At 48.2% G+C, this 23,491-nt stretch overlaps 1 protein-coding gene across 9 annotated transcripts in view; it reads left to right on the top strand.

The window, feature by feature from the left end:
- BRD4 (bromodomain containing 4) overlaps positions 1–23,491 on the top strand; it is an 83,248-nt gene that overhangs the window by 31,747 nt on the left and 28,010 nt on the right. For 4 of the 9 annotated variants that reach the window (XM_027084484.1, XM_027084482.1, XM_027084487.1 and 1 more), the window contains exons 1-5: positions 6,863–7,148; positions 15,846–16,164; positions 19,893–20,030; positions 21,166–21,301; positions 22,932–23,221. In XM_027084484.1, the coding sequence (XP_026940285.1) occupies positions 7,039–7,148; positions 15,846–16,164; positions 19,893–20,030; positions 21,166–21,301; positions 22,932–23,221 (993 nt within the window). In that variant the 5' untranslated portion in view covers positions 6,863–7,038. Of the gene's footprint in view, positions 1–6,862; positions 7,149–15,845; positions 16,165–17,683; positions 17,756–19,892; positions 20,031–21,165; positions 21,302–22,931; positions 23,222–23,491 lie in introns of those variants that run through there. The other 5 variants (XM_027084485.1, XM_027084486.1, XM_027084488.1 and 2 more) reach the window with 4 other exon arrangements.

The raw sequence follows: 23,491 nt of genomic DNA, 5'->3' as shown, positions 1-23,491 counted from the left end.
GACAGGGGTGATAGTTGCCCAACAGTGTGATTGTACTTAATGTCACTTAACTGTATGCTTAGAAAGGGTTAAAATGGTAAATTTCATATTATGTGTATTTTGCCACAGTAAAAGGATAAGTAATATAAAAGGTGTAAGTTTTTATTTATTTTTTTAATGGCATTGTCCTATAAAACCACAATAAACGTAGTGGAAAATCAACAATAATTGCGTCCCATATTAAGAATTCCCATGTTGTCTCCCAAAATGTCTGTCTCCCATTCAGACAGGTTCACACATTGCATGTGATATGTTAATGTTTTCTTTTAAATAAGTATATTTGTTTATAAATAGCAAGTTGGTGTAAAGCACAGGTGGATCTGTATGTGATGAAGGTGGTGGGTGTGGACTGACTAGGGTCACACCAACCCTGAATGTGTAATGGTCTGGGTCCCTTTGGCACTGGAGCTGAGTTCCTAATATGTATGCCCCAGCCCTCCTAGCTTCTACAGGAGGAACCTTCTACATCTTTACAGTAAGATCAGCCCTAATCTCTTGGGGCTCTTGAACATCATCAAAATGATGAGTTGCGGGCTTCCCTGGTGGCGCAGTGGTTGAGAGTTCGCCTGCCGATGCAGGGGACACAGGTTCGTGCCCCAGTCCGGGAGGATCCCACATGCTGCAGAGTGGCTGGGCCTGTGAGCCATGGCCGCTGAGCCTGCTCGTCCGGAGCCTGTGCTCCGCAACGGGAGAGGCCACAACAGTGAGTGGCCTGCGTACTGCCAAAAAAAAACCCAAAAAAAATGATGAGTTGCAACTGGAACTGAGGAATTGAATTTTTAAATTTTATTGAATTCTAATTAAGATTTTAAAACGCATGCCCATTTAGTTTTGGAGAACATTGAAGTATGTTTGGAACATCTTGGGTATGTGAATCTACTTTTTCTTTTTTTTTTTTTGGCCACGCCGTGTGGCATGTGGGATCTTAGTTCCCTGACCAGGGATCGAACCCATGCCCCCTGCAGTGGAAGTGCAGAGCCCTAACCACTGGACTGCCAGGGAAGTCCGTGAATCCACTTTTTTAACTTTAAACTTTATAAAATCTACATACACAGCAAATATTTTGAATGAAAAGTTAGCTCCTGAATTGAGATGTGCTGAAAGTGTGGAGTACGCATGGATTTTAGACATTTAGCATGAAAAAGTAAAATGTCTGTTTCTTATAGTGGTTACACATTGAAATGATATTTTGGGTATATTGGGTTCAGTGAAATATACTGTTAACTCACTTGACTGATCACATTTATTTCTATCAGGCACATGTAGATATAGTACAAGTGTGAAGGATCTCTTCCTCTGTGCAGCAGCCTGCATTGCCACCCTCCACCAGGTCCTCCTCTGACTTCCTTTTCTAGGCTCCTAAAGACTTTGGGCCCTGTTGTTTTTTGGTGAATTCTCAGCTGGATTCTCTTTCTCATTTCTGTCCTGTCCTAATAAGGCCTAGGGGCCTCTGAGCCCTTGACACTGGGCACACCTCTTGAAGCCTTTGCTTCTCCACTAAGTGTTAGACTGGTGGAGGGAAGGGGCCCAGATGAATCTCTCATCTGCGTAAGGCTTCTAGGGGGTGGGAGGAACGTGGCAACCCATCTATGTTACTGGTTACATGGGAGGAGAACACTTCTCTGCTCCTCTTTTGTGTAGCTCTTTGTCCCAGGTCCCAAGCAGCACAGAGAGATGGGAATCATTGGTGGGAGGACATTGAGACCCCAGAGAGGGTAGTGGGGGCACCAGCCCAGTTCAGCTCTGCTCTCTGCTGGGTGAGACACGCCGGGCATTGAGTCTAGAAGAACTCATAGAATGCCAGAGAGTTATGTGGAGAGGTAGGGAAAGGCCATGGACCTCAAGCTGCTTAGCATTGTGGGTCTCCAGCTTTCCCCGTGCACGGCTTGCAAACCAGTTAACTAAACCCAGTGAGTGCAGGTGGCATTTTCACTGAGATGTGCGTGTGCACACATTTTCATTTTTTTATTCAGTCATTCTGTGCACTAGATCTTGGTTTGAAGCTTCATGTGTGATGAACGTTAGTTCCACACCCTTAAATGTTATTCCTGATTTTAATAAAAAAGTGGCAAGGAGTTCCAGGAAATGCTGCAGGTTCATTGGGAGTGTGATAGTCTGTGTACTGGGGCAGGGGTTTTGGTTTCTGATGGGCTGAGAGCTCCTCACCAGTGAGCATCTCTCATTTTCTTAAGTGGATGCTAAGGACAAGCTGACCTGACCATGTCTGCCAAGGAGTAAACTTGGGCTGTGCAGCAGAATATGAGTCTGTGAAATTCTGCTGCAGCTGAGGTCCCCTGGGGCACAGCACACAGGGCTGACTTTGCCAGTGGCCACTGCCTGTGGCAAGGCCCAGCTGCCCAGAGCAGAGTGGCTGGAGGCTTGGGATGGGAGGATGGGGGGCACCCCACCCCCACCCCCCACCTTAGAGATCAAACATGCTTTGTGGTGTTTGACCTTTTCTCTTCAGCACCTGTATCCACTTTTCTGTCTGTGTCAGAGTTGGGGCACTTGACCTCTGTGGATCATTTACTTCAGTGGGAGTTAGGTGGAATTAATGGCAAGCAGAAACATTAGTTTTCACAAAGAAACAGATCCCTGTCAAGTTCTTTGCTTCCCTAGCTGTTCTCATCTGAAATAGTGTGAGTTTTGTCCCTGATTGTCTTCTTTGCACTCTGAAAGTTGCTGAGATCTAGAGGAGGTTGGTTATTTAAATCCACACATCCATCTGAAACTGACATGGTTAGATCCTGAGGGCAAAAGTAAACATTGAATGTTTGCTGAGGGCAGGGACCTCCTTGCAGTGCATGGAGGTGGCTTGCCCTTACCTGAGAGGAGAAGCACCTGTCTGGAAGTCAATGGTGTGTGGAAGCCAGGGCCACTGGGCTTGTTTCCCTGGGGCTGCTTGACTGTTAGAGCACCAGCCTTTGCTGTAACCTTGGCAGTGCATGTCTAGTTTAGACACTGTCAGCTCTCATTGTTATTTGGGTTCTGTACCTGATGAAAGGTGAGGCAAGGTAAGAGGAAAAGTCATCTTAGCTGGAGCCACCTCTTGAGAGTGCCTGATAATGACAGATGTATCCTTCTTTTTCTCAGATCTTTCTTTTAAAATTCAGCTTCATAGTGAAGGTCAGAGGGTAATATCATTAAAGAAGAGGTCACCCATAAGCCTTAGCTCTTCATCAAGGTAACTAGGCTCTCCTGCATCTCTAAACTCTGAGTCAGTGTGTGCCCTTGTCCTTGATAGATGTGTCTGTTCCTGGCTCCTTGGTGTGTCTCCATGTCTCCTCTTGGCCTTTGAGGGGCTGATTAGGCCTTCCCTCTCAGTGAGGAGTCTTGGTGGTCAAGGCTGAAGTGTCACTTGGATGTCAGGATAATGGTGTCTCTGGAAGCTCTTGTGTTAGCCATCTTCCTGGGCCCCTTTTTTCCCCAGTAAGTGTAGTCTTGAGTCTGCCTCTCAGCTACCATTCTGCTGCTTTGAAGAGAAGCTTAGAGACATGATGTGCTCTTGTGGGGATATCTCTCACCCTGTTAGCCTTGCATACTCATGGAGGTTGCTTCCCAGGGAATGAAATTGTAGGAAAGTTGGTTGGAATGTCACCTTTCCCACTCATGGGTCTATTCATCAGTTTTATGTTGTTTCCACTTAAACATAGCAGGACTAACTGTGTGCCTGTGAGCTGGCATGTTCTGGAACATTTCAGCCACAGACAGTAAACTACCTCTCACCCATGTGCTGCTACCCATCGGGTCTTGGAGGTTGTTCATCGTCTGCACTTCATTTACCTTCCTCTTTGCCTCCCAAATTCCCAAACAGCTTGACTTTGACCACTTGCTTGGAGGTCAGCACTAACATGTTTCCCTGGTGTTTGGCGTGTTAGAAAACACCATAGTTGTTTTTTTTGTACTAGTTTTAAATTTCATTCATGAGGACCATGAGCTTGGATTTTATCCTTTTGTTGGAAATGGGAGGGTTCCAGAGAACCAATGTGATGTCACTCTCAAAAGCTTTCTGATCTACACCCAGGCCACCCAAGACTGTACTTTGAGCCTTGTTTGGTTAATCCTAGTTTCTCACTCTTAGACATTTTCTTCACTTCAGTACTTTATCTTTAGCGAAGTGAACACCATCTCCCATTCTTGCTTCCTTGCAGATTCTTCTGTTCTCCATCGTTACCTATGCTTCCTTCCTACTGGGGAACTCTCATCTAGGCAGAGGAAGTGCCTGGCGTCACTGCCTGCCTTGGCTTTGCAATCTGCATGACTCTGTGGCTATATTGGAGTCCACCTCTCAAAGCAGGATTTTTCTACATGAAATAATAGCCTGTTTTGTTGGCATTTCATATTGTAGTGTCAGTTAATCTCAGTGTTGCATACACCAGAACAGCTCTTTTGGAAAACAAAATCACTTAAAAATAAAAGGTTTAAAAGTAATGGCAGACAGAGAAGTAGGAGTAATAACTTTATAAGAGGCAACCAGAAGAAAATGTCAGTCTTACCTTACCTATGAAGGGCACAACCTGAGACCTAGGTCAGTGGGAATGCAGAGTTTGAATTAATGGCACTGTATTTCTGTCAGTCTTCCAGCCTCTAACTTGGAGACTTGGCCAGGTCAAGCCTGCTAGTTGCGGCGAGCAGGGGCTACTCTTTGTTGCAGTGCACAGGCTTCTCATTGCGGTGGATTCTCTCGTTGTGGATCATGGGCTCTAGGCACGTGGGCTTCAGTAGTTGCGGCACACAGGCTCAGTAGGTGTGGCTCACGGGCTCTGGAGCACAGGCTCAGTAGTTGTGGCGCACGGGCTTAGTTGCTCTGCGGCATGTGGGATCTTCCCAGAGCAGGGGTCAAACCCGTGTCCCCTGCATTGTCAGGCAGATTCTCTACCACTGCGCCATCAGGGAAGCCTCAGTTCGTTGGTTTTTAAATGTAAATAGGTGTAGTGGTCCACAGACCCACCACCATATCCCACTTCATTTTATGGTTTCACGTACTCACCCACTTGTATATCTTTACCTAATTTCATCTGTATTGTGCATTTTACTTTTCTAACATAGCATTTTGTCACCTACATTTCCCTCACCTTGACGCAAAGTCTAGAAATCTATGGAACGGGTTGCAAACTGAGGCCTGTGGGCCAGTCTGAATTTTATCGGCACATGGCCATAGCTATTTGTCTAAAGATTGTTAGCAGGCTGCGTTCATGATATGGCAACGGTAGAATGAGGAATTGTAAAGACTGTATGTCTTGCACAGCTGAGTATATTTACTGTCTGGCGCTTTGTAGGAAAAATTAGCCTCCCCCTGCTGTTTTAGTAGTTTTGATCTTCCCCATATCAAAGTTTTGCTTTCTTTTTAACTGCATGCCCATCTCAGGAACATTTTAAATTCACACATTGTCTGCCCAGATTTAACCATCAACACCATGATGTAAGCCGTGTGTCACGGTGGAACCTTTTACTGTACCTCCAGCTGCTGGCAACTTTCATAGGGAAAAGATGGTGCAAAACTTTCACTGCCCCTAATTTAATGTGCCTGCTGATTGGTTTCTAAAGCAAAGGGACTGGAATTCTCATTGACGGGGCGGGGTTTGTGGCCTGCTGGGGTCTGGCTCCTGGTCTTCCTGGCTGCAAGGTCCTTGTGGGCCTGGTTCCCTCCAGTGGGGGACAGAGAGCTAGAGTGTGTCTACACACCCTTAGCAGGAAGGCTAGCTCATCTCCGCTTTGGGTCGCCTGGTTCAAGGCAGCTGCCAGCTTGAGTCTGAGGTGATGGGGCCCTGCTTGGCAAGTCCATGGGGCAGGGGGACGGGGCATGTACAAGCTGCATGCAGGAGGATTAAGGCTTCTAAGAGCTGCCTCAGCACACAGCCACTGGCCAGACTCCAGACACGTCAGTCTGGCTGATGACACGAGCACTGTTCTTAGCAGCCGCCTGAGCCGGTCAGATGGAAAAGTAATCCTGTTTGTGCTTCCCTTCTGACACAGATCACACTGTGGAACGGGCCTTCACTGTGAATGGGGGAAGTAGCTTCTGCTCTGGGACCAGGAGGAAAACATACCTTCTGATATTAGTGTTCCATAGTCAGTGTAACTAACATTTCAAGGAAGATGTTCCTAGCACAGGATAAGATTTACTGCAGATTGACTAGTATTGAGAAATTGCCAGGTTTTTACCAAAGTCAGGGTCCCCCATCCCCTTCTCTGTCTGTGGTTAGACTCTTTCTCTTGCCTCCCAAGTGATTCTTTATAAGAGAACCTTGCAGTGATGGGGGAGGGTCTTCCTTTGTCTGAAGGGTGAATGCTACTGTGAACTTGTAATTTCTTGAGAGACTGGGGTCAGCTGGCATTGGCCAGCATTTTTCTTGACATGAAACAAATTCAAGCCATAGCCACTCTGACCATTTACTGCTTGGGAAGCATAAATAATTTGGTCTCTACTCCTTGACCACCTCCCCTCCATGGCATCAGCAGGGAAGTGTACCGCTGATTTCACCCATGATGTGGGCCAATTCACAGATAGCTAGGTGCTGCGAGAATTATCTTGACTTTGATTTGTTTGCGGGGGTGAAATTCTTTGGAACTTGCTTGAGGGTCATGTGACATTCAGCTGCTTCTGCAGAAAGGGGAAGTCTGTTGATTAATACATGCCAGGACATGGATGTGGGGTGCCCTCAGCCAAACAACAGACCCTCTGGGCCCAGCAGTTGGCTAGGCCTTTGCCCCTGGGCTTGGTGAGCAGAGGCAACTGTGGAGCAGAGCACTCAAGAGACAGACAGCCCTAGGTGACCTTCTGCTGACCAGACCACCACCCACTCTGTTTCTTTGTTGCCAGGAGGATGAAGATGAAGGTGATGAGGCCACCACCTCCCATGTAGGCTTGCTGTGAGGATTAAATAAGTGTTCAGTACAGCGCGTCAGCCCAGGAAGCAGCAGTTAACCTACTGGCGAGCTTATCTAGGCCCTAGCAGAGATGTGTGTGTTGGTAGCTCGCATAAAGCTCTGCTGAGTATGGTCACTGTATTTCATGGGAGAGTTCATGAAGCTTTCCAGTTAATCTGCACTGTTCCTGCCTTCCCTTGCATCTTGCTCCTGGCGTGCTGTATCACTTTAGGATGGAGGTGAGTGAATGGACAGGACAGAGTCAAGGTGGGGTCACTGGGCTTCGTGGGCCCTCTGGGACACCAGGAGTTAAGGTGGAGCTACAAGTACAGAGTGTAACTGTCAGCCTGTCACAATGGACAGAACTGGAACTGAATCTCCAGGAATCAGCCTTTCTCTTTTCCTCTGTTGCTTGCTTTCAGAAGCCTAGACCCAAGCCTACCCCATGTCTGTCTCGCCTCCTAATCTCCAGGAAAGAAAGTGTTTCTGTTGAAATTTGAAAAACATTGCAATTGTGTTGGCTGCTAAATACTATCTGTCCTTAGATGAGTTGGAATGATAGCAAACAATATCCTTGAAAGCAGGAGTGCTTAATCAGGGGTCTATAAACATAGGAAAAGAACTGACATTTTTATTTTCATTAGCGCACCCAGAGGTTCCCAAACTTTCTTGGTTCACAGCATCATTAGCATCTCAATTTTTTCATCATGATCTTAGGCCAAAGGAAATACCTAACAATTTTGTTTATTAGGTAGTTAGATACAAACAACTGAATAAATACTAATGTCCCAACAATGGTATAGCTGTTTTGGAGGGGAGGGCACATAAATTGAAGGGAAAAATATGATATTCTTGGATTACTACAGCCAGTTCCTTATGGAATGTGTGTGCCTGTTGGGTACCGCACAACTCCTCAAACCTTAGAACCAGAACCTTAGACACCTGCCATCCACATTTCCTATCCCACGTTAGTTTTTACATGGTACAGTTGTCCCTTGGTATCAGTGGGGGATTCATTCTAGGACACACATAACAGACACACACTGCTAGGCACCCAAATCCGCAGGTTCTCAAGTCCCTTATATTGCAGCAACATGGATGGACCTAGAGATTTATATTAAGTGAAGTAAGTCAGACAGAGAAAGACACATGTTGCTTATATGTGGAATCTAAAAAAATGATACAAATGAACTTACAAAACAGAAAGAGTCACAGGTGTAGAAAACAAACTTACGGTTACCAGTGGCGAAAGGGGAGGGGAGGGATAAATTGGGAGATTGGGATTGACATATACACACTACTATGTATAATATAGATAGCTAATAAGGACCTACTGTATAGCACAGGGAATTCTACTCAGTACTCTGTAATGGCCTATATGGGAAAAGAATCTTAAAAAGAGTGGATGTATGTATACGTATAACTGATTCACTTTGCTGTACAGCAGAAACTAACACAACATTGTAAATCAGCTATACTCCAGTAAAAAAAAATTTTTTTTAAATGGCATAGTGTTTGCATGTCCTCTGTCCTGTACTTTAAATCATCTCTAGGTTACTTATACCTAATACAATGTAAGCACTATATAAATAATTGTAAACACTGTGTAAACTCTTTGTAAATAGTTGCCAGTGCACAGCAAATTCAAGTTTTGCTTTTTGGAACTTTCTAGAATGTTTCCCCCCAAATATTTTTGATCTGCTGTTGGTTGAATCTGCAGACACCAAGGGCCAACTATTTGCTTTTTATCACAGCAACCTAAATTCAGGCTTTGTAAGATATGATACTGTCGAAAGGAATATGGTGCAGTCTAACATTATGAATTACCTTGTGCTGCTGGTTCCCACAGTGCCTCTCTGAGTTACTGTAACACCCTGTGGTCCTTCAACACTCAGTTTGGGAACCAGGACACTGACCATCTAATGTCTCTTCATCTTTTTCTTCTTACTCCTGTAAACTGGGAATATGTTGTAAGATACCTGTTTGGAGTAGATCCAGAAATTAGACACACAGTTGGGTCATGCAGCCTTCTTTGGGTTGGAAACAATAGGTGAAATTCTCTTCCTGTCCCTTGACGTTCAACTATCTCAACACAGTACCTGCTGGCTCCCACCTCGACCACAGATCAGTGTGAAAACAGAGAGGGAAAAGCATATTTGGATCTTTCAGATGTAAAACTTTTGAAGACGGTATACTTTGTCGTGAGAATCCAATTAATTCCTCCATATCTGCAGATAGATTTATAAGTTTGAGTTTTCAGCCTCCTTTCCCCATTGAGCCATGGTGCTGAGAGCCATTCATTTCCTGTAGGACTGAGAGCACACAGAGAGCACCCTGCGTGCACCCTCATTGATTAACTCTGTCCCCACGCATCCCATCTTTTGCACCTGTAAACAGCGTGCTGCTGTGTGCAGGTATAGTTGAGGATGAACTTACTATTCCCTACCCCACAGTCTGGGACTTGTGAAGAACAAAAGCCCAACATGGTCACATGGCCCTTGCACTGTCCCATCCTGCCTGTCCTCCTTTAAGCTCTTCATATGCACTGGTATCTCTCCTGCTTACAGACCTGTGCCTGTGTTATTGCATCAGTTGTGCCTTCCCCTGTCCATCACAAGCCTTGTCCCTCTCTACCTTACCCACCACAGGAGTGCACACCCTCTCTGTCCATGGCCACAGCAACCCTGCCATTCTTTTTCACAATACTCACCCAGGTATTGCTTAATCACTCAAAGAACATCATGTCGACTGCAGAGTCCCTAAGCCTGGCATGTAGCTCTGATGAGATGCATTGGCTGAGCAATTTTCCGTGTGAGACTGTGAGCTGATTTCCTTTTCCAGAGCTTTGAAATTGAGCTAGAAGCCCCAGGGTGACAATCGTGTGTGGTCACTGTAGCCCCTGAGTTGTTCACTGAGTACTTGCTGTGTACTGAAAGGACAAGAGAAAAGTAAAGATGGCCCTGCCCTTGGGCTCCCAGGTGTGTGTGTGGGGGGCTGACCATCAGAGTCACTAGACAGAGATCAGGGAAGCACCAGGTACAGCAAATGAAAGGCATGAAGGTGACAGAGAAGGTGCCCATTGTGGCCACCATGTTGTTCGGAGTGTTGATGTCAGGGGCTGGGACAGTGCAGGGTAGAGGCGACCACTGTGGGAAGAATTTACCCAAGGTGTCAACCCAGTTGGATCTGTGCCTTAGAAGAGTCGTCCTGTGTGGCTTTCACATAGCGCTGCTCACCAGTGCCTCTCTTTCTTGGCCCACAACAGACTAGAGATTCTGGTGTTTTGCTGCAATATGCATGAATGGCTTCTTAAAGTTTCCCAAGGAGTTTACTTGCCCACAGTCCTGGGAGGGCTGAGCTGCAAGCTACAGACTGTCTGGGTGTGGTTTCTTGAGGTGCGAGTCCTGCCTGGGCCCCAAGTGGGTACAGAACAGAAGTCCAAAGCATCCCATGATTATCCCCATGGCTCAGTTTTCGTATTTCATGATCCCTCACATCGGGGCCATGGGTGTCACCTGTCATTGGTTGTCCTCAGAGCATCGTAAGACAAACTGATATATTTATGGATCCCATCTCATCTGTCAAAACCACGTTATCATGCCTTCTCATTTGAGCTGGCAACCTCCAGCAATTTTTTTCCTTATAAATTGACCTCAGTTGTTACAAGTATGTGGGTCTTGTGCTTAGTTTTTCATGTTACTTAAGATGGGCCAGCCCATCCTGGATGTTTGCATTGGACGCTCCTGGGGGTGCATGTTCAGCTCACAAATGGGGATTTCTCAAAGCTCAACTGAAACTTCCCAGGAATCATGTCAAATTATGGGCCACAGCAGCCCATAATAGAAGTGGCCTATCTTTCCACTTCCTGGGTAAGTTACTTCTCTGTGCCCTGGTTTCCTTATCTTTAAAGTGAGGATGAGGCTAGAAGCAATCTCAGAGTTGTGAGGATTTAAATGTCACTGTCAGATGTGAGCTGGCAGGCTAAAAAGGGTGGTTTAGCCTCTGTGGTAGAGGTAGTGATTTAAAGCAGAGATAAGACAAAGTTAAAGGGTCAGATTTTCTGTAGAAAAAGGTCTGTTCATTTTCTGAGCAGAAAATTCAGCTTCCTTGGCTCAAGGGCCCATGTGGGCCTGGCTTGAAGGTGAAGGAAAGTGATTGTGTCCAGAGTCCTCCATCCTTTGGCTTTGCTGAGAGTCCATTTGGAGAGAGAACAGGCACAGCCCAGCCCGGAAGCTCCAGAAGTCATTTACCTTGATTTCAGCTTGCCTCGGGGACACTGCTTGAAGGGTTCCAGAATGTCATTACTTAATAGGAAATTTATGGGGCTGCTTCCTCCTGGTGGGATGGGCTTGTCTCGCTCCCCTCCCTCCCCCCAGCAACCTGCGTCCTTGTGGCTGACAGAGCTCCACTGTCCTAGGGCCAGAGCGTCTCCTTCAGGGTGGGGCTGCTCCTGTCCTTTGTGTGCCATAGCTCACCTGGCACATGCTTGGCTGTGTAATTCCTGAGCTGCTTTCTAGGAGACCTCTAGTAGTGGAAACCAAACTGCACATCATTCTTGATCCTCACTTAATGAGATCCTCACTTAATGCCACCCTCCCTCCCATGCTTGCTTCTCCAGCACATCCAAGACTCCCTTCCTGATGGAGCCAGAGTTACATTCATCCCCTTTTGCTCCTTTGGACATGTTGATCCTGCTGCATGAAAACCCCTCTCCCAAACGACTCCAGGTGCCCTTAAACCCCAGTGACATATTTCCTTCTCTGTGGTGCTGCCCCTCTGTCACTACTTGTGTCCAAGCACTCAGCATATCCTGTATCTTTCTGTATCTGATCTGTGGCCACCGTCTCCCCCTTCTGTCTTACTAGCCCCAAACCCCAGTTTCTGTTGTTGCCCAATAAATGATCGTCCCCATCCACTTACCTATGGAGGGTTTGTGAGGGAGAGTCTCTGCCATCTTGTGGATGCCTCTCCATCCTCCCTCCTTCCAGCAGTTTTCTACAAATTCTTCTAGCCCACTGGCTTCCCCACCTGGAATCTGCAGTAAGTCTTGGCTGGCTCTCCTCTGGAGAGGGTCACAGAGTGAGGCCACAGGCCAGGCTGCCCTCACCACTCCCACTTTATCCTTGTCCTTCCCTGTCTTGATACTTGCATCCTTAACTGTGGGGATTTTTTTCTTTTTTTTTAAATGAGTTTACTGTTTTGTTTACAGTACCTTTATTTTGAAAGGAAGCTAAATCAGGAGCCACACATAGATATCAGTAAAATTAAAACCATGAGAACAGGGCTTCCTGGGTGGCGCAGTGGTTGAGAGTCCGCCTGCCGATGCAGGGGACACGGGTTCATGCCCCGGTCCGGGAGGATCCCACATGCCGTGGAGTGTCTGGGCCCGTGAGCCATGGCCACTGGGCCTGCGTGTCTGGAGCCTGTGCTCCGCAGCGGGAGAGGCCACAACAGTGAGAGGCCCGCGTACTGCAAAAAAAAAAAACAAAACAAAACCACGAGAACAAAACAGTGATGTTAAATTCCATCCAAATAATAGTATCGTCTGCTGACACCTCTGAGCCCAACCTTTCACACTGGCACAAACAGGGACTTTCCTTGTCAATGCTGGAAGGAGAATAAAAAGAAATGAAAAGAGGGGAGTAAGTAATTAAATGCCATCTACCTAAAGGCAGTCTGTGCTTCCCTGGTGGCTTCAGGGACACGGTTCTGTGAACCCTCCTATGGCCCCACCTGAGCCCTAGCATGTCACTCTGCAGGTGGCTATAGACACTGCTTCTCTGAGATTGAGGTCCCACTCTTTATCAACTAAACCTCATAACTTGGAGAAATCTTTTCTCTTTTCCTTGCCCAGTCACTTTAGGAATGAAGGCATGCTTTTTGTCTGCAAAGCTCCATGCACAGCCAAACGCAGCTTCCAGGTACTGCCTCCTTCTGTCGCCTCCTTAGGCTACCCTCACATCCTGCCTTAGGTCAGCAGTGACATGCTCTCAGCCAGATTCCTCCCTTCCTCCCACATTACACTCAGTGTCGAGTGATTCAGCCTAGCCCCTTGTTCTCTCTTCCCTCTGTTCTCTTCTCTGAGCAAGCCCTTTCTGATGATTCTACACCTTATCCCAGCCTTTGGATGCTCCCTCTCCCTGGATCTGTATGTGGCCTCATCCTGCTTTCTTTGGGGTATGTTTACTCAAGTCAGGGCTCCAGGATCCACCCTGTCCTTTCCAAGCTCCCAGCCAGGTGCACTTCATGTACCTCCCTTCCACCAGTAGCACCTCCATCCCCTCTGTCCCACCTTGATTCATTGCATGACACTTCTTCCCAGGACCACATGGTGCTTAGTTCTGGCCATACTTATACCAGAAGTACCCCTGATGGGAAAAGGAAAGTGCCTTGTATCCCCAGAGCCTGAAGCAGGCCTATCCAGTCATGTCTGCCTTTGGAAACTATTGTAGTCCACAGTGCTCCTTCGAGGTTGTTGTGCTATTGCAAAGTTTCATCAACCCATCATCAAATTAAGTTGCTTCGGGAAATGTCCCTTCGTGGTCCTGAACTCCTACCACACTGCTCTCTTGGCTTCAGGGATGCTTTCACAGGCTGCTGGCCAGCCAGTCTCCACCTCCAGTCCCCATCACATTCTTATGCCAGATGCCCATTTGGTTTTAGCTTTGGGTGTCCCTTTCCCATCTCTAGCACCGTGTGTGCAAGAGAGGTACCAGGGATCGGCTTTGCACCTACAAACCCTCCTTCCTGTAAGTGTTCTTCCTGGGCTGGTGTTCTCCGTGTAGAAAACTTAGAAGTTGTCATAGGAGCTGTCCCTTCCCTCTTGGGTCTTGGGAGTTACCTGGGAGGGTGTAAACTCTAAATTCTTGCTGGCATCTTGAAAGCAGTTGGACATCATTAAATAGTTAAGTTTAGCATCAGATGCAAGACCACATCTAGACACCTAACTCACACTGCTGTAACACGCCCTTCCTCCAGCACTGGACAGTTGCTAAGATCCAGAGTCTTTTGCATGCAGTGGCCATGGGCTGCTCCTGCACAGGTTCCCGCCCTGCGGCAGCGTTTTCCTTGGGGCAGCACTCTCTTCATGTGTGCTCTCTGGCCATTTGATAGCTAGACCTGTAATCAACCAGAGCACCCTGGAAGGAAAGCGATCTCCTTGGCCATGTCAGTTTTGTCAGGCCTCGGGCCAAGAGGTCCAGCTCTCCACAGCCCCCCATGATGAACTCACCACTGAGTTGCTTTTACATAGCAAGTTCTCCCTTGTGCTTTAAAATTCGGTAATTTGCTGGAACTGCATTTACAGAAACCACTGTGAGAACCTTGTTTCAAATTACACTTGGACTGAATTATAAAGTAATTCATCAGCAACTAGAGTGCCTAGTATGTGCTAAGTGTGTTCCAGAAAGAAAGCTGTGACAGAGACAGCCAGCTTGCTGTGTTTTTTCTTGTGCCCTCTGCCTACCAGCTCCTGTGGTCCTAAAAATCTTCCCTCTTTTCCTAAGCCCTTGCCTGACTTCGTCAGCCACAGAGGTTTTCTTACCCTCACTGAACTCCTAGGTTTATTACTGGAGTTGCTCATTACATGCAGGCAGCTCCTAGCTTACTTTCAGTCTTTCTTCCTGCAGGGACTGATCATTCCTTTTTCTTGCCCTCAGAAAGGTGTCGGAAAAATAGTGCACAAAAAGTGCAGATGATCAGTACTTTTGAGCAGATGTTTCTTCTCATTAATAGAGTGAAGAAACTCGACATTCTGAGTAAGGGGTGAGTTAGTGCAGGGGTCCCCAACCCCCAGCATCAGTCCGCGGGCTGTTAGGAACCGGGTTGCACAGCAAGAGGTGAGCGGCGGGCCAGCAAGTGAAGCTTCATCTGTTTCTCCCCATCTCTCACATTACCACCTGAACCATATCCCCAGCCCCCACCCCCACCCCGCCTTCCGTGGAAAAATTGTCTTCCACGAAACCAGTCCCTGGTGCCAAAAAGGTTGGGGACCACTGGGTTAGTGTGTTTCTGAGGGACAGTTTGACATTAAAAACATGAACCCACTGCCCTGTGGTTGTCCTGTTAGAATAACTGGACAGGTGCACAAAGTCGCCCTTGCAGTGATGCTCATGGTGTGTCTTGAAGCAGGTGTTGTTGAGGGCAGTGCACAGGACAGAGTGCTAATAAGGCACTGATGGAGGGGGGACGCTCATGTGCCACCCCCAAGCCCCTAGCGGATCACAGGAGGTGCCCCTCTACACCTTTATAAATAAGCTTTGAAAAGCTGGTTAATAGAACAGTAGGTCAAGTATGGATTCATTTTTATGTTACCACAGTTACCTTGTGGTATTTCTGTAATCAGCAAACATATTATTTAAGTTACCAAGAAAACGTTCTTCATAAGCGTGAGCACTCAGCAGTGGACTGCGTGGGCTAGTCAGGAGTGGGCAGCCTGGCCTTCCTGCTCCGTCCTGCCTGGCCCCCACTCACCAAGTGGAATTACTCACTTGGCTAGATGCTTCATGAACCACAAATACAAATAAGAATTTTAATGAAAATGACATGATTTGGGGCTTGCAAATCATCCTCTCTCATACACAGTGTCCCGTAAAAGCTCTCAGATGTGAAAACTTGGTTTGTCGCATATTGTACCCACTTCCCTGTGAACTCCATAGCTCCCACAGACCCTTCCAGCTCCTGGTTGACTCTAGACTCCATGTCCCGGCCCTCAGAGTTGGTACCTGATCTCTCTTCCCTACTGGATGATGAATCTTTGAGGAGCACACTCACTGGGGCCCTTTTAGTCAGTGCATGGAGTGTCTCCCCAGCCAACCTGATCAGTCTTCACCAGAGGAGCTCAGCCTTTGGAGGCCACAGCCCTGGGGGATGTGTCATTGTGAGTGGCACCCATCTGCTGCCTGGTCTCTGATGGTAGCTTTTCTCTTCCCTTGTAGAGTGCCCAGTGAAGAATGTGATGGGATCAGTAGCATGTCTGCGGAGAGCGGCCCTGGGACGAGATTGAGAAATCTGCCAGTAATGGGGGATGGACTAGAAACTACCCAAATGTCTACAACGCAGGCCCAGGCCCAACCCCAGCAAGCCAACACAGCCAGCACCAACCCCCCTCCCCCGGAGACTTCCAACCCCAACAAGCCCAAGAGGCAGACCAACCAACTGCAATATCTGCTCAAAGTGGTGCTCAAGACACTATGGAAACACCAGTTTGCGTGGCCTTTCCAGCAGCCTGTGGATGCCGTCAAGCTAAACCTCCCTGTGAGTAACTTGGGCAGGGTCCGGGGCTGCCGTCCTCAGGTCTCCTCCTGTGTTGCTCCTGGTGAGGGTGGACTTACGGGAGGGTGGAGATGCCTTTGGAGTCATTGTGAAAAGCGCGAGGTCCAGCTCTGAACTCCAGCACCCACGAGGCCCTTGACTGAGTGGTTTCAGCAGTCCTGATGAATGGAAGTGGGGAAGGAGAGAAAACGTGCTCATTGGCCTAAATAATAACTGGTTTCTTTGATACTAGCATTCTGGGAAATATTCTGTAGAGATGTTGAAACGGGTAGAGGGCTGCTTGCCGCTTGCCTTTCAATTCCATAGGGAGCTAAAGTGGGGTCACTTGGTGGTCCGGGCCCTCCCTCCTCAGATGTGGTCAGCTCGCTTGGCCCAGTAGGTTCAGCAGACGTGGTTGGTCAGATTGTGAGAGGGACTGGCTTGCTGCAGTACCTCTTCTGGTACTGGTGCTGTCATCATCACCCAGAGCACAGGGCAGGGAAAGGTAGTAGAATAACTCCCAGGGAGCCAAGTACATGGAAGTGGCCTGGATGGAGAGAGGGAGTATGGGTGCAGCTTTGCCTCTGGCTGCCTCTGCACACCCCCTCACACCTGCCCGCCTTGTTGTGGCCATGCTGCACTTGCCTTTGTTCTTTTGTACCCCTGTTCCTCTCCTTTTTCCTTGGAGAGCTTTCCATTTGCCCACATTCCTAGCAAATGTTTCTGGAAACTCAGCTTGTACCTTTGAACCTCGGGAGCAAACAGGATAAATGTGTTAATTTTTTCCTTTCTTCAAAGCATCAAGGACTAATTGTCTTTAAATTGCCCTCTGCTGTTTGCCAAATCCCACACACTGACCTGGGCAAGGGAATTGGAATCAGATGATTGCTACAGTTGACCCAGACGTGGGTTTACGAGTTAGAGCTGCATGGGTATAGGATCCTCAGCCTCTGCCAGGCGTCCGGTTTCAAGAAGGAGGGACACACCAGTGTGACCTTCTCCTTGCTTGAAAGTTGCTATGTCTGTAACAGCTGGCCGGTACTCTCTGTCCATTGAATACCCGTCATATGCACTCAGGGGAAGAGAGTCAGGAGGGGGAGCTGCAGGTCTGGGTCACGAACCAACTGAGGAAAGGGTATGGGAACAAAAGAAGGGTCCTCACCAAATCTGCACTTCAGAGGTCACTCTCATCATTGACCACAATCAGGAGTAGAGGCAGCGAGCCCGTCACTGCGGGGAGTCTCTTGGGAGAGCTTGCTGTACCAGTTTCTAGCTGGGCTAATGGGCTGGGCCCTGCAGGGTCCATAGGTGAGGTGACCTTCCCAGAGCAAATGCAAAGAATGGGGAGAGAAGGAGCTGGGGGTTGGAATCCAAGGGGGGCCCACAGCTCTTATAGCACTGGAGGGAGGCGGGAGGCTAGGAGAATCAACCGCAGAGAGCAGACCCCCAAGTTTCTACGTCAGAGACTACAGGGAGGTCAAACAGATGAGGATTCCGACCTGACCCTACTGTTGGCCTTTAGGAGGGCATTGGTGACCTTAGGAAGATGTGACGCAGAAGTAGAAACCAGATTCGCGACGGTGTGAATAAGAAGGTGAGGATGTGAAGCCATCATTTCAAGAAACTTGGCTTTGAAGGGAAAGCGCGGCAGGGCCAGATGGAGGAGGGGTTGGTTTGTTACAGGAAGATGCAGAGGGTGCAGAGGCAAGGAGAGCTGAGAGGGTGAAAACTAAGGGGAACTGGGGGGCTTGAGATCCTGAGAAGACAGCATCCCAGCCAGCAGGACAGACACGGGTGGGTAGTCTGTTAGGCCAAGGGGTTTGGGAGTTTGAGGTCATTCTCTGAAGTGGAGGCCAGGCTCCCCAGGGGCCACAGTGTGACTAGATGTCACCCTCAGCAGCTCTGATGTAGGAAGAAGAGAGGTGGGAGAGCTAGGGGCTAACCCTGAGGGGTGGGGCAGGGCTGTTTGGCTGGGAGCAATGTCATACTAATGCCCAGTTTTCCAGGGACACCCCCTTCTCCAGGAAATATTAATAGGGCCACTTCAAAAAAGGGTTCATTCTTTTTCTGTTTTCTGATGCCTTCCAGATCTTTACCTGTGTTTTGGCCCCTGTTCCTTGCTGGGCTTCTTATTAGAATGCTTGTGCCTCTTTCATTCAGACACATGTACAATTGGATTGTCATGCCCCTAAACCCCTGTCTCCCTTTCAGTCTTCCCAGCCCCCATCCTCTTTTGTCATCGTCTCACCTCCTCCTTCCTACTTTGTCCTCAACCGCTATCCTGTTGGGCCTTGAACCACTTTTGACACACTGAGGCCAATTCAAGCACCTGACACCATTCTAAGTAGACCTTTGGCCGTGGAATAAAATCTAAATTTTCCCTGGGGCAGATATATTTGGACTTGGTTCTCTTGGGAAAGGTGGTCAGAGCAAATGTAACGTAGAAAGTCTGGTTCAGTCGCCCCTTGCGGCTGGGCAGGGCTGTGATCTTCGCCAGCCCTATGTGTATGCCAGTGGCTTCTGTTCCTTTCTCATGATTGTCAGAGCAACTCAGAACCTCACACCGCTTGCTCACCTTTTCAGTATTGTCCACCACTGTTCCTGGGCAGGACCTTGGTGCTTGCTAAAGCATAGGCCTGCCCCTCTGCTGTCAGGCTTCCCCTTGGACTTGGTTCTGATAACTTCACCTGAGTCTAATTGTGGGAGCTTCAGAGAATGTGGTTCTCAGTGGGGCCGGCTGGCTGTATGCAGGTCTCTCTTCTTGCCTGGCTCTCTGTGGTCCTTCCACCTGGACACCTGAGCACTGCCTGATCTGTCCCCAAATTCTTCCTGTGGTTGATTTTAAAAATAAGCGTTTGGTTTTAGAGTAGGTTTAGATTTAGAAAAAGTTATGATGGTAGAAGAGAGTTTGATTTGAAGGGCTTTAGGACATCTACACCTGACGTCTGGCTTCTTCTGTTTAGCACTTGTAGAGTAAGATCTGAAGGTTTGAGGAGTGGGTCTGCTGCCGGGTGGGGGGTCGGGGGGCAGGGGGCAGGGAGGATTGTGTGGTGTTTTTTGTTTTGTTTTTACTAAGGATTGTGAGGGCAGTCCATTTGATTCCTCATCTGGCACTTAACCTGGTTAGTTGTTGAACTGTATCCAGATACTAGTGGATCCTTAGTGGTAGACTGCAGGTAAAAGAAATGGAAGTGCGATGAACTGAAGGTAGAGGCTTTTGCTCCTTGGTTCTTTTAGTGTGACAGGAAGCAAGGGATCCAGTTGTTATGGGTGGGCTTGAATGCTGGTTCTGTAGGATTTTGCATTTTATTGATGTGGAAAATTTGAAGCAGGGAGAAAGTAGAAATTACCATGGGTTATTTTACCAGATAAGAACCACTTTTTTTTAAAGGTTGTATGCTTTCCGCATTACTTACTAAAAATGAAAGGATATTTTAACATCAAAAAAAAAATAGAGGAAAACATAGATCTCAGTTAAGACAGCGTAGCCTGTTCCCAGACAGGACAGTTGGCAAACTTGCACATTTTTTCTCTAAATTGCCACCCAGCTTTTAGTAATCCTTCCCTGATCCACTTTATCTTGGGGTCCCCATGAGATGGCTCACTGATACCATGGAAGAGCTTAGGTCTGCATGTCTGTAGAGTGACCTGGAGTGACATCTGCAGGCCCACCTGTGAGTACTGCATGGCTGCAGAGGTGACATTGGCCTTTTGCTCTCTCTGCTCTCCAGGATTACTATAAGATCATTAAAACACCTATGGATATGGGAACAATAAAGAAGCGCTTGGAAAACAACTATTACTGGAATGCTCAGGAATGTATCCAGGACTTCAACACTATGTTTACAAATTGTTACATCTACAACAAGGTGAGATGTGGGGGCTGATAGAGAAGGAGAAGGTAAAGGAGGAGGTGGGCATGTCTGGAACCCATTGGGCAGGGGTGCTGGGTGCAGGTGGGATCAGAGTCCAACGAGAGGAGACCATTGGCGACAGAGGTAAATGGGACCGCTGGTTTTGCCTGTGACTGGGTGTGTTTCTTTTGAGGCCAAAAACATTTTGGTCATGTTTCTAAGCTGTCCTTGTTAGCTGGAAGCGTGTGCTTCTGATACCCTTGGGACTTTGGTTCTTGAGCATGTCTAGTAGAGAAGGTGTGAAAAGGACAGTGACGACGCATTAAAAAGTCTGTTTGGATGACACAAATTGTCAGGAAGGAACCTACCAAGATATAGTTGTACAAAGGTGTGCTCAAACAGAAACCTAAATATGAGAGAGGGTACAGTGGGGCCCACCCGCCGCATCTGGAACTGTGGACATGACCATTGATAGCTAATGGCCATAGAATCAAGTGTTCCCTTACAGGGTCTTACATGTAGACATAAATATCACTTAACCCAGTAGCCAAACCATTCAGCTCGATTGTGCCTTGAAGCCAGATCATTTGTTTAAAGTCTCAGCTCTCACCACTAGGTTTAAGGGAAATGTGGACAGATGAGGTTCTCCATTTAGAGCTGAGTGGGAACAGCATGTGGCAGAGTAGGGACCCATAAGGCAGTGTGAAGTAGACATTTCCCCAAGCCCCAGTGAGCTGCTTTGGTGATATACTAGGGAACATTATTGGAGCCCTGTTCATGTATCTATGGCAAGAAATCCTGTGTAATTCAAATAATTCTAGTGAAGTTGCATTATGTCGAAGGACATAATTAGGCTCTAGTGCAAGGAGGGCCCCTGTGTGTGATTGGCAGTGCTTGATAGATACTTAAGGCATTGGGATGGTTTCTCAAGCCAGAGGTTAAAAGACTAGAGAGGCAGCAGACCTGCAGGCATATGAAGCTTCCATGATGCCAGTTAGGATAGCTATGTTTTGACCCTTTAGGGTTTAGATTGGGGAAGGACCCTGAATATGATGCTCCACACTTTGGGGCATAGGGTGGGGAGCTCTTGTTCTGTCTAGAAAGGTGGGGAGGGCTTTCCAACCCTCACCACATGTGTCTCCTCTTTTAGCCTGGAGATGACATAGTCTTAATGGCAGAAGCTCTGGAGAAGCTCTTCTTGCAAAAAATCAACGAACTGCCCACTGAAGAAACTGAGATCATGATAGTCCAGGCAAAAGGAAGAGGACGTGGGAGGAAAGAAGCAGGTAGGGTACCTTCCGTGTCCCCAGCACTATTAGCTGCACACTGAAATAGCCTGTGGCAAAGTGGGGACCCATAAAGCAGTGTGAAATGGGCATTTCCGCAAGCCCCAGTGAGCTGCTTTGGGGCTATACTGGGGAACAGTAAAGCAGGGAAATTGGCTTTATTTCTCCCTAGTCTTTGCCAGCCTTCTCCAATTTCACTGGGAGACTGGGAGTGGTGGGAAGACAACTATATTATACACTCCCTGCCTTGTTGCTGTTTGGGTATGGTGAGGCCAGGTTCATCAGGGGAACCAGCCCAGAGGGTCATATGACCATGTGACCCTCCAGCAAAGTAGGAAAAATTGAGCCTAGCCTTTTTTGATGGACTTCAGTTAAAAAGAAAGTACAACTTTTTCAAAGCATTTTTAAATTATTTGAATTCTTCATCCCACCAGTGCTATAGTCAGTCTTTGTTTTTCATTTTAGATAAATTAACCTGATCAAGGGCAGTTTTAATTAATATTCCAGTCCTAGAGCCTTAAGGTTTGTTATTTGAATTATTTATTAATACACTTGTGTTGGAGCCATGTCTGCTATTTGATAGTCTTCTGAAGTCAAGCCCTCTTTGTCTATCTTAGCACCTACCCCTGCCCCCAAGCCTGACACGGGATTCTGAAGGCCAGCTGGTAGGGAGTAGCCTACTCATGAAATGTTTCTGTCTAGGAAAAGTTTAAACAGCTGCCTTCTGCATCTTGCCATCCGCAGCTCCGTGCTGCAGAAAGGTGATGTTTGCAAGGTAGCCTGTGCTGTGAGTTGTTTGCTTCTCTAAGGAGTGGGCTTTCACGTGACTTCTTATCCCACGTGGAAGTGGTGGCTTCATGGGAGCAGAGGGGGTTGGCTAGATCCCCTGTAGTGCTGAGGGGTAGCCAAGGAGAGCTGGTCTTGAGGGTCACCCCTTAGCCATGGAACCTGCCCAGAGGCGTCCAGTATCCTTACGACCAAGGAGCCCCATCCTCCCTTCCTGGGACAAGGGGTTTGGTCTTTACATGGGGTGGATGTAGGGCCTCGTGTGTTTCGGCTCACCCACACAACTGCAGGGAGGCAGTCTGAGCCGGTCATGAAGGGCAGCAGCCGTCCAGCCTCCCCCTGTGATTCAGAGAGGTGGGGGTAGCCAATTTCCAGAAACCTTGGCCAGGGCTGCCGATTCCGTCCCCCTGCCAGAAATGCTTACTCAGAAGGCAGTGTTTCTGGGAATGAGGACAGCTCTGCCTGAAAGCACCAAGGAGCATTTTTTTGCTGTCACTGTCCTGGTGCTGACTCTCAGCGTGTGTTTCCTGTGCCTTTGGCTCAAGCCTTCATGCTCGTGAAGGGGTCTCTGTGCCTGAGTCCCCAAGTCAGGACTTGGAGCCAGGACACCCCAGGAAGTGTGGAATGTGGTGTGCCACTGCTCTCAGAGCCCCCTGGGACAGGTGGACAGATTTGGCTGAGGTCCAAGGTATTTAGGCTGTTCTGTCTCTTAGACAAATAGTTACAGAGACACTGTGTGCCATGCCCACGCCGATGTGTGCTTGCCACGTGTGGCAGTGTCCCCACAAGGTCAGCCGGCATGCAGACATGGCATCTAACCACCTATCCCTTTTATGATTGGTAGGGACAGCAAAACCTGGCGTCTCTACGGTACCAAACACAACGCAAGCATCGACTCCTCCGCAGACCCAGACCCCTCAGCAGAATCCTCCACCCGTGCAGGCCACACCTCACCCCTTCCCCGCTGTCACCCCAGACCTCATCGTCCAGACCCCTGTCATGACAGTGGTACCTCCCCAGCCACTGCAGACGCCCCCACCGGTGCCCCCCCAGCCACTGCCCCCGCCCGCACCAGCCCCCCAGCCTGTGCAGAGCCACCCGCCCATCATCGCGGCCACCCCACAGCCTGTGAAGGTGAGCGTCCTGTGCGTGTGTGTGGCCTAGCCTGACCACTGGCTGACTCCGGTCACCTCAGCTAGATGACCCTTGCCTCCCCTTCCACTCCATTATAGTGAGGCTTACAGAAGACAGTCACCTATCCTTGCTGATGCTTCTGGCTCCCAGGGCACTTGTGGGTAGTTAGGACCTGGGGGGATCAAGCTGTGTTTAAATCAGCACAGCCTAAAAGCTGTTGTCTTGCTGACCCACAGATCCCATAATTGTGTAACACCTCCCAGGGGGTTG

The sequence above is a fragment of the Aethalodelphis obliquidens genome, unplaced genomic scaffold (assembly GCF_003676395.1).
Source record: "Aethalodelphis obliquidens isolate GAN/ISIS:26980383/991018 unplaced genomic scaffold, ASM367639v1 scaffold53, whole genome shotgun sequence".
Lineage (NCBI taxonomy): Eukaryota > Metazoa > Chordata > Mammalia > Artiodactyla > Delphinidae > Aethalodelphis > Aethalodelphis obliquidens.
This window is presented reverse-complemented; position numbering and strand designations above follow the sequence as displayed.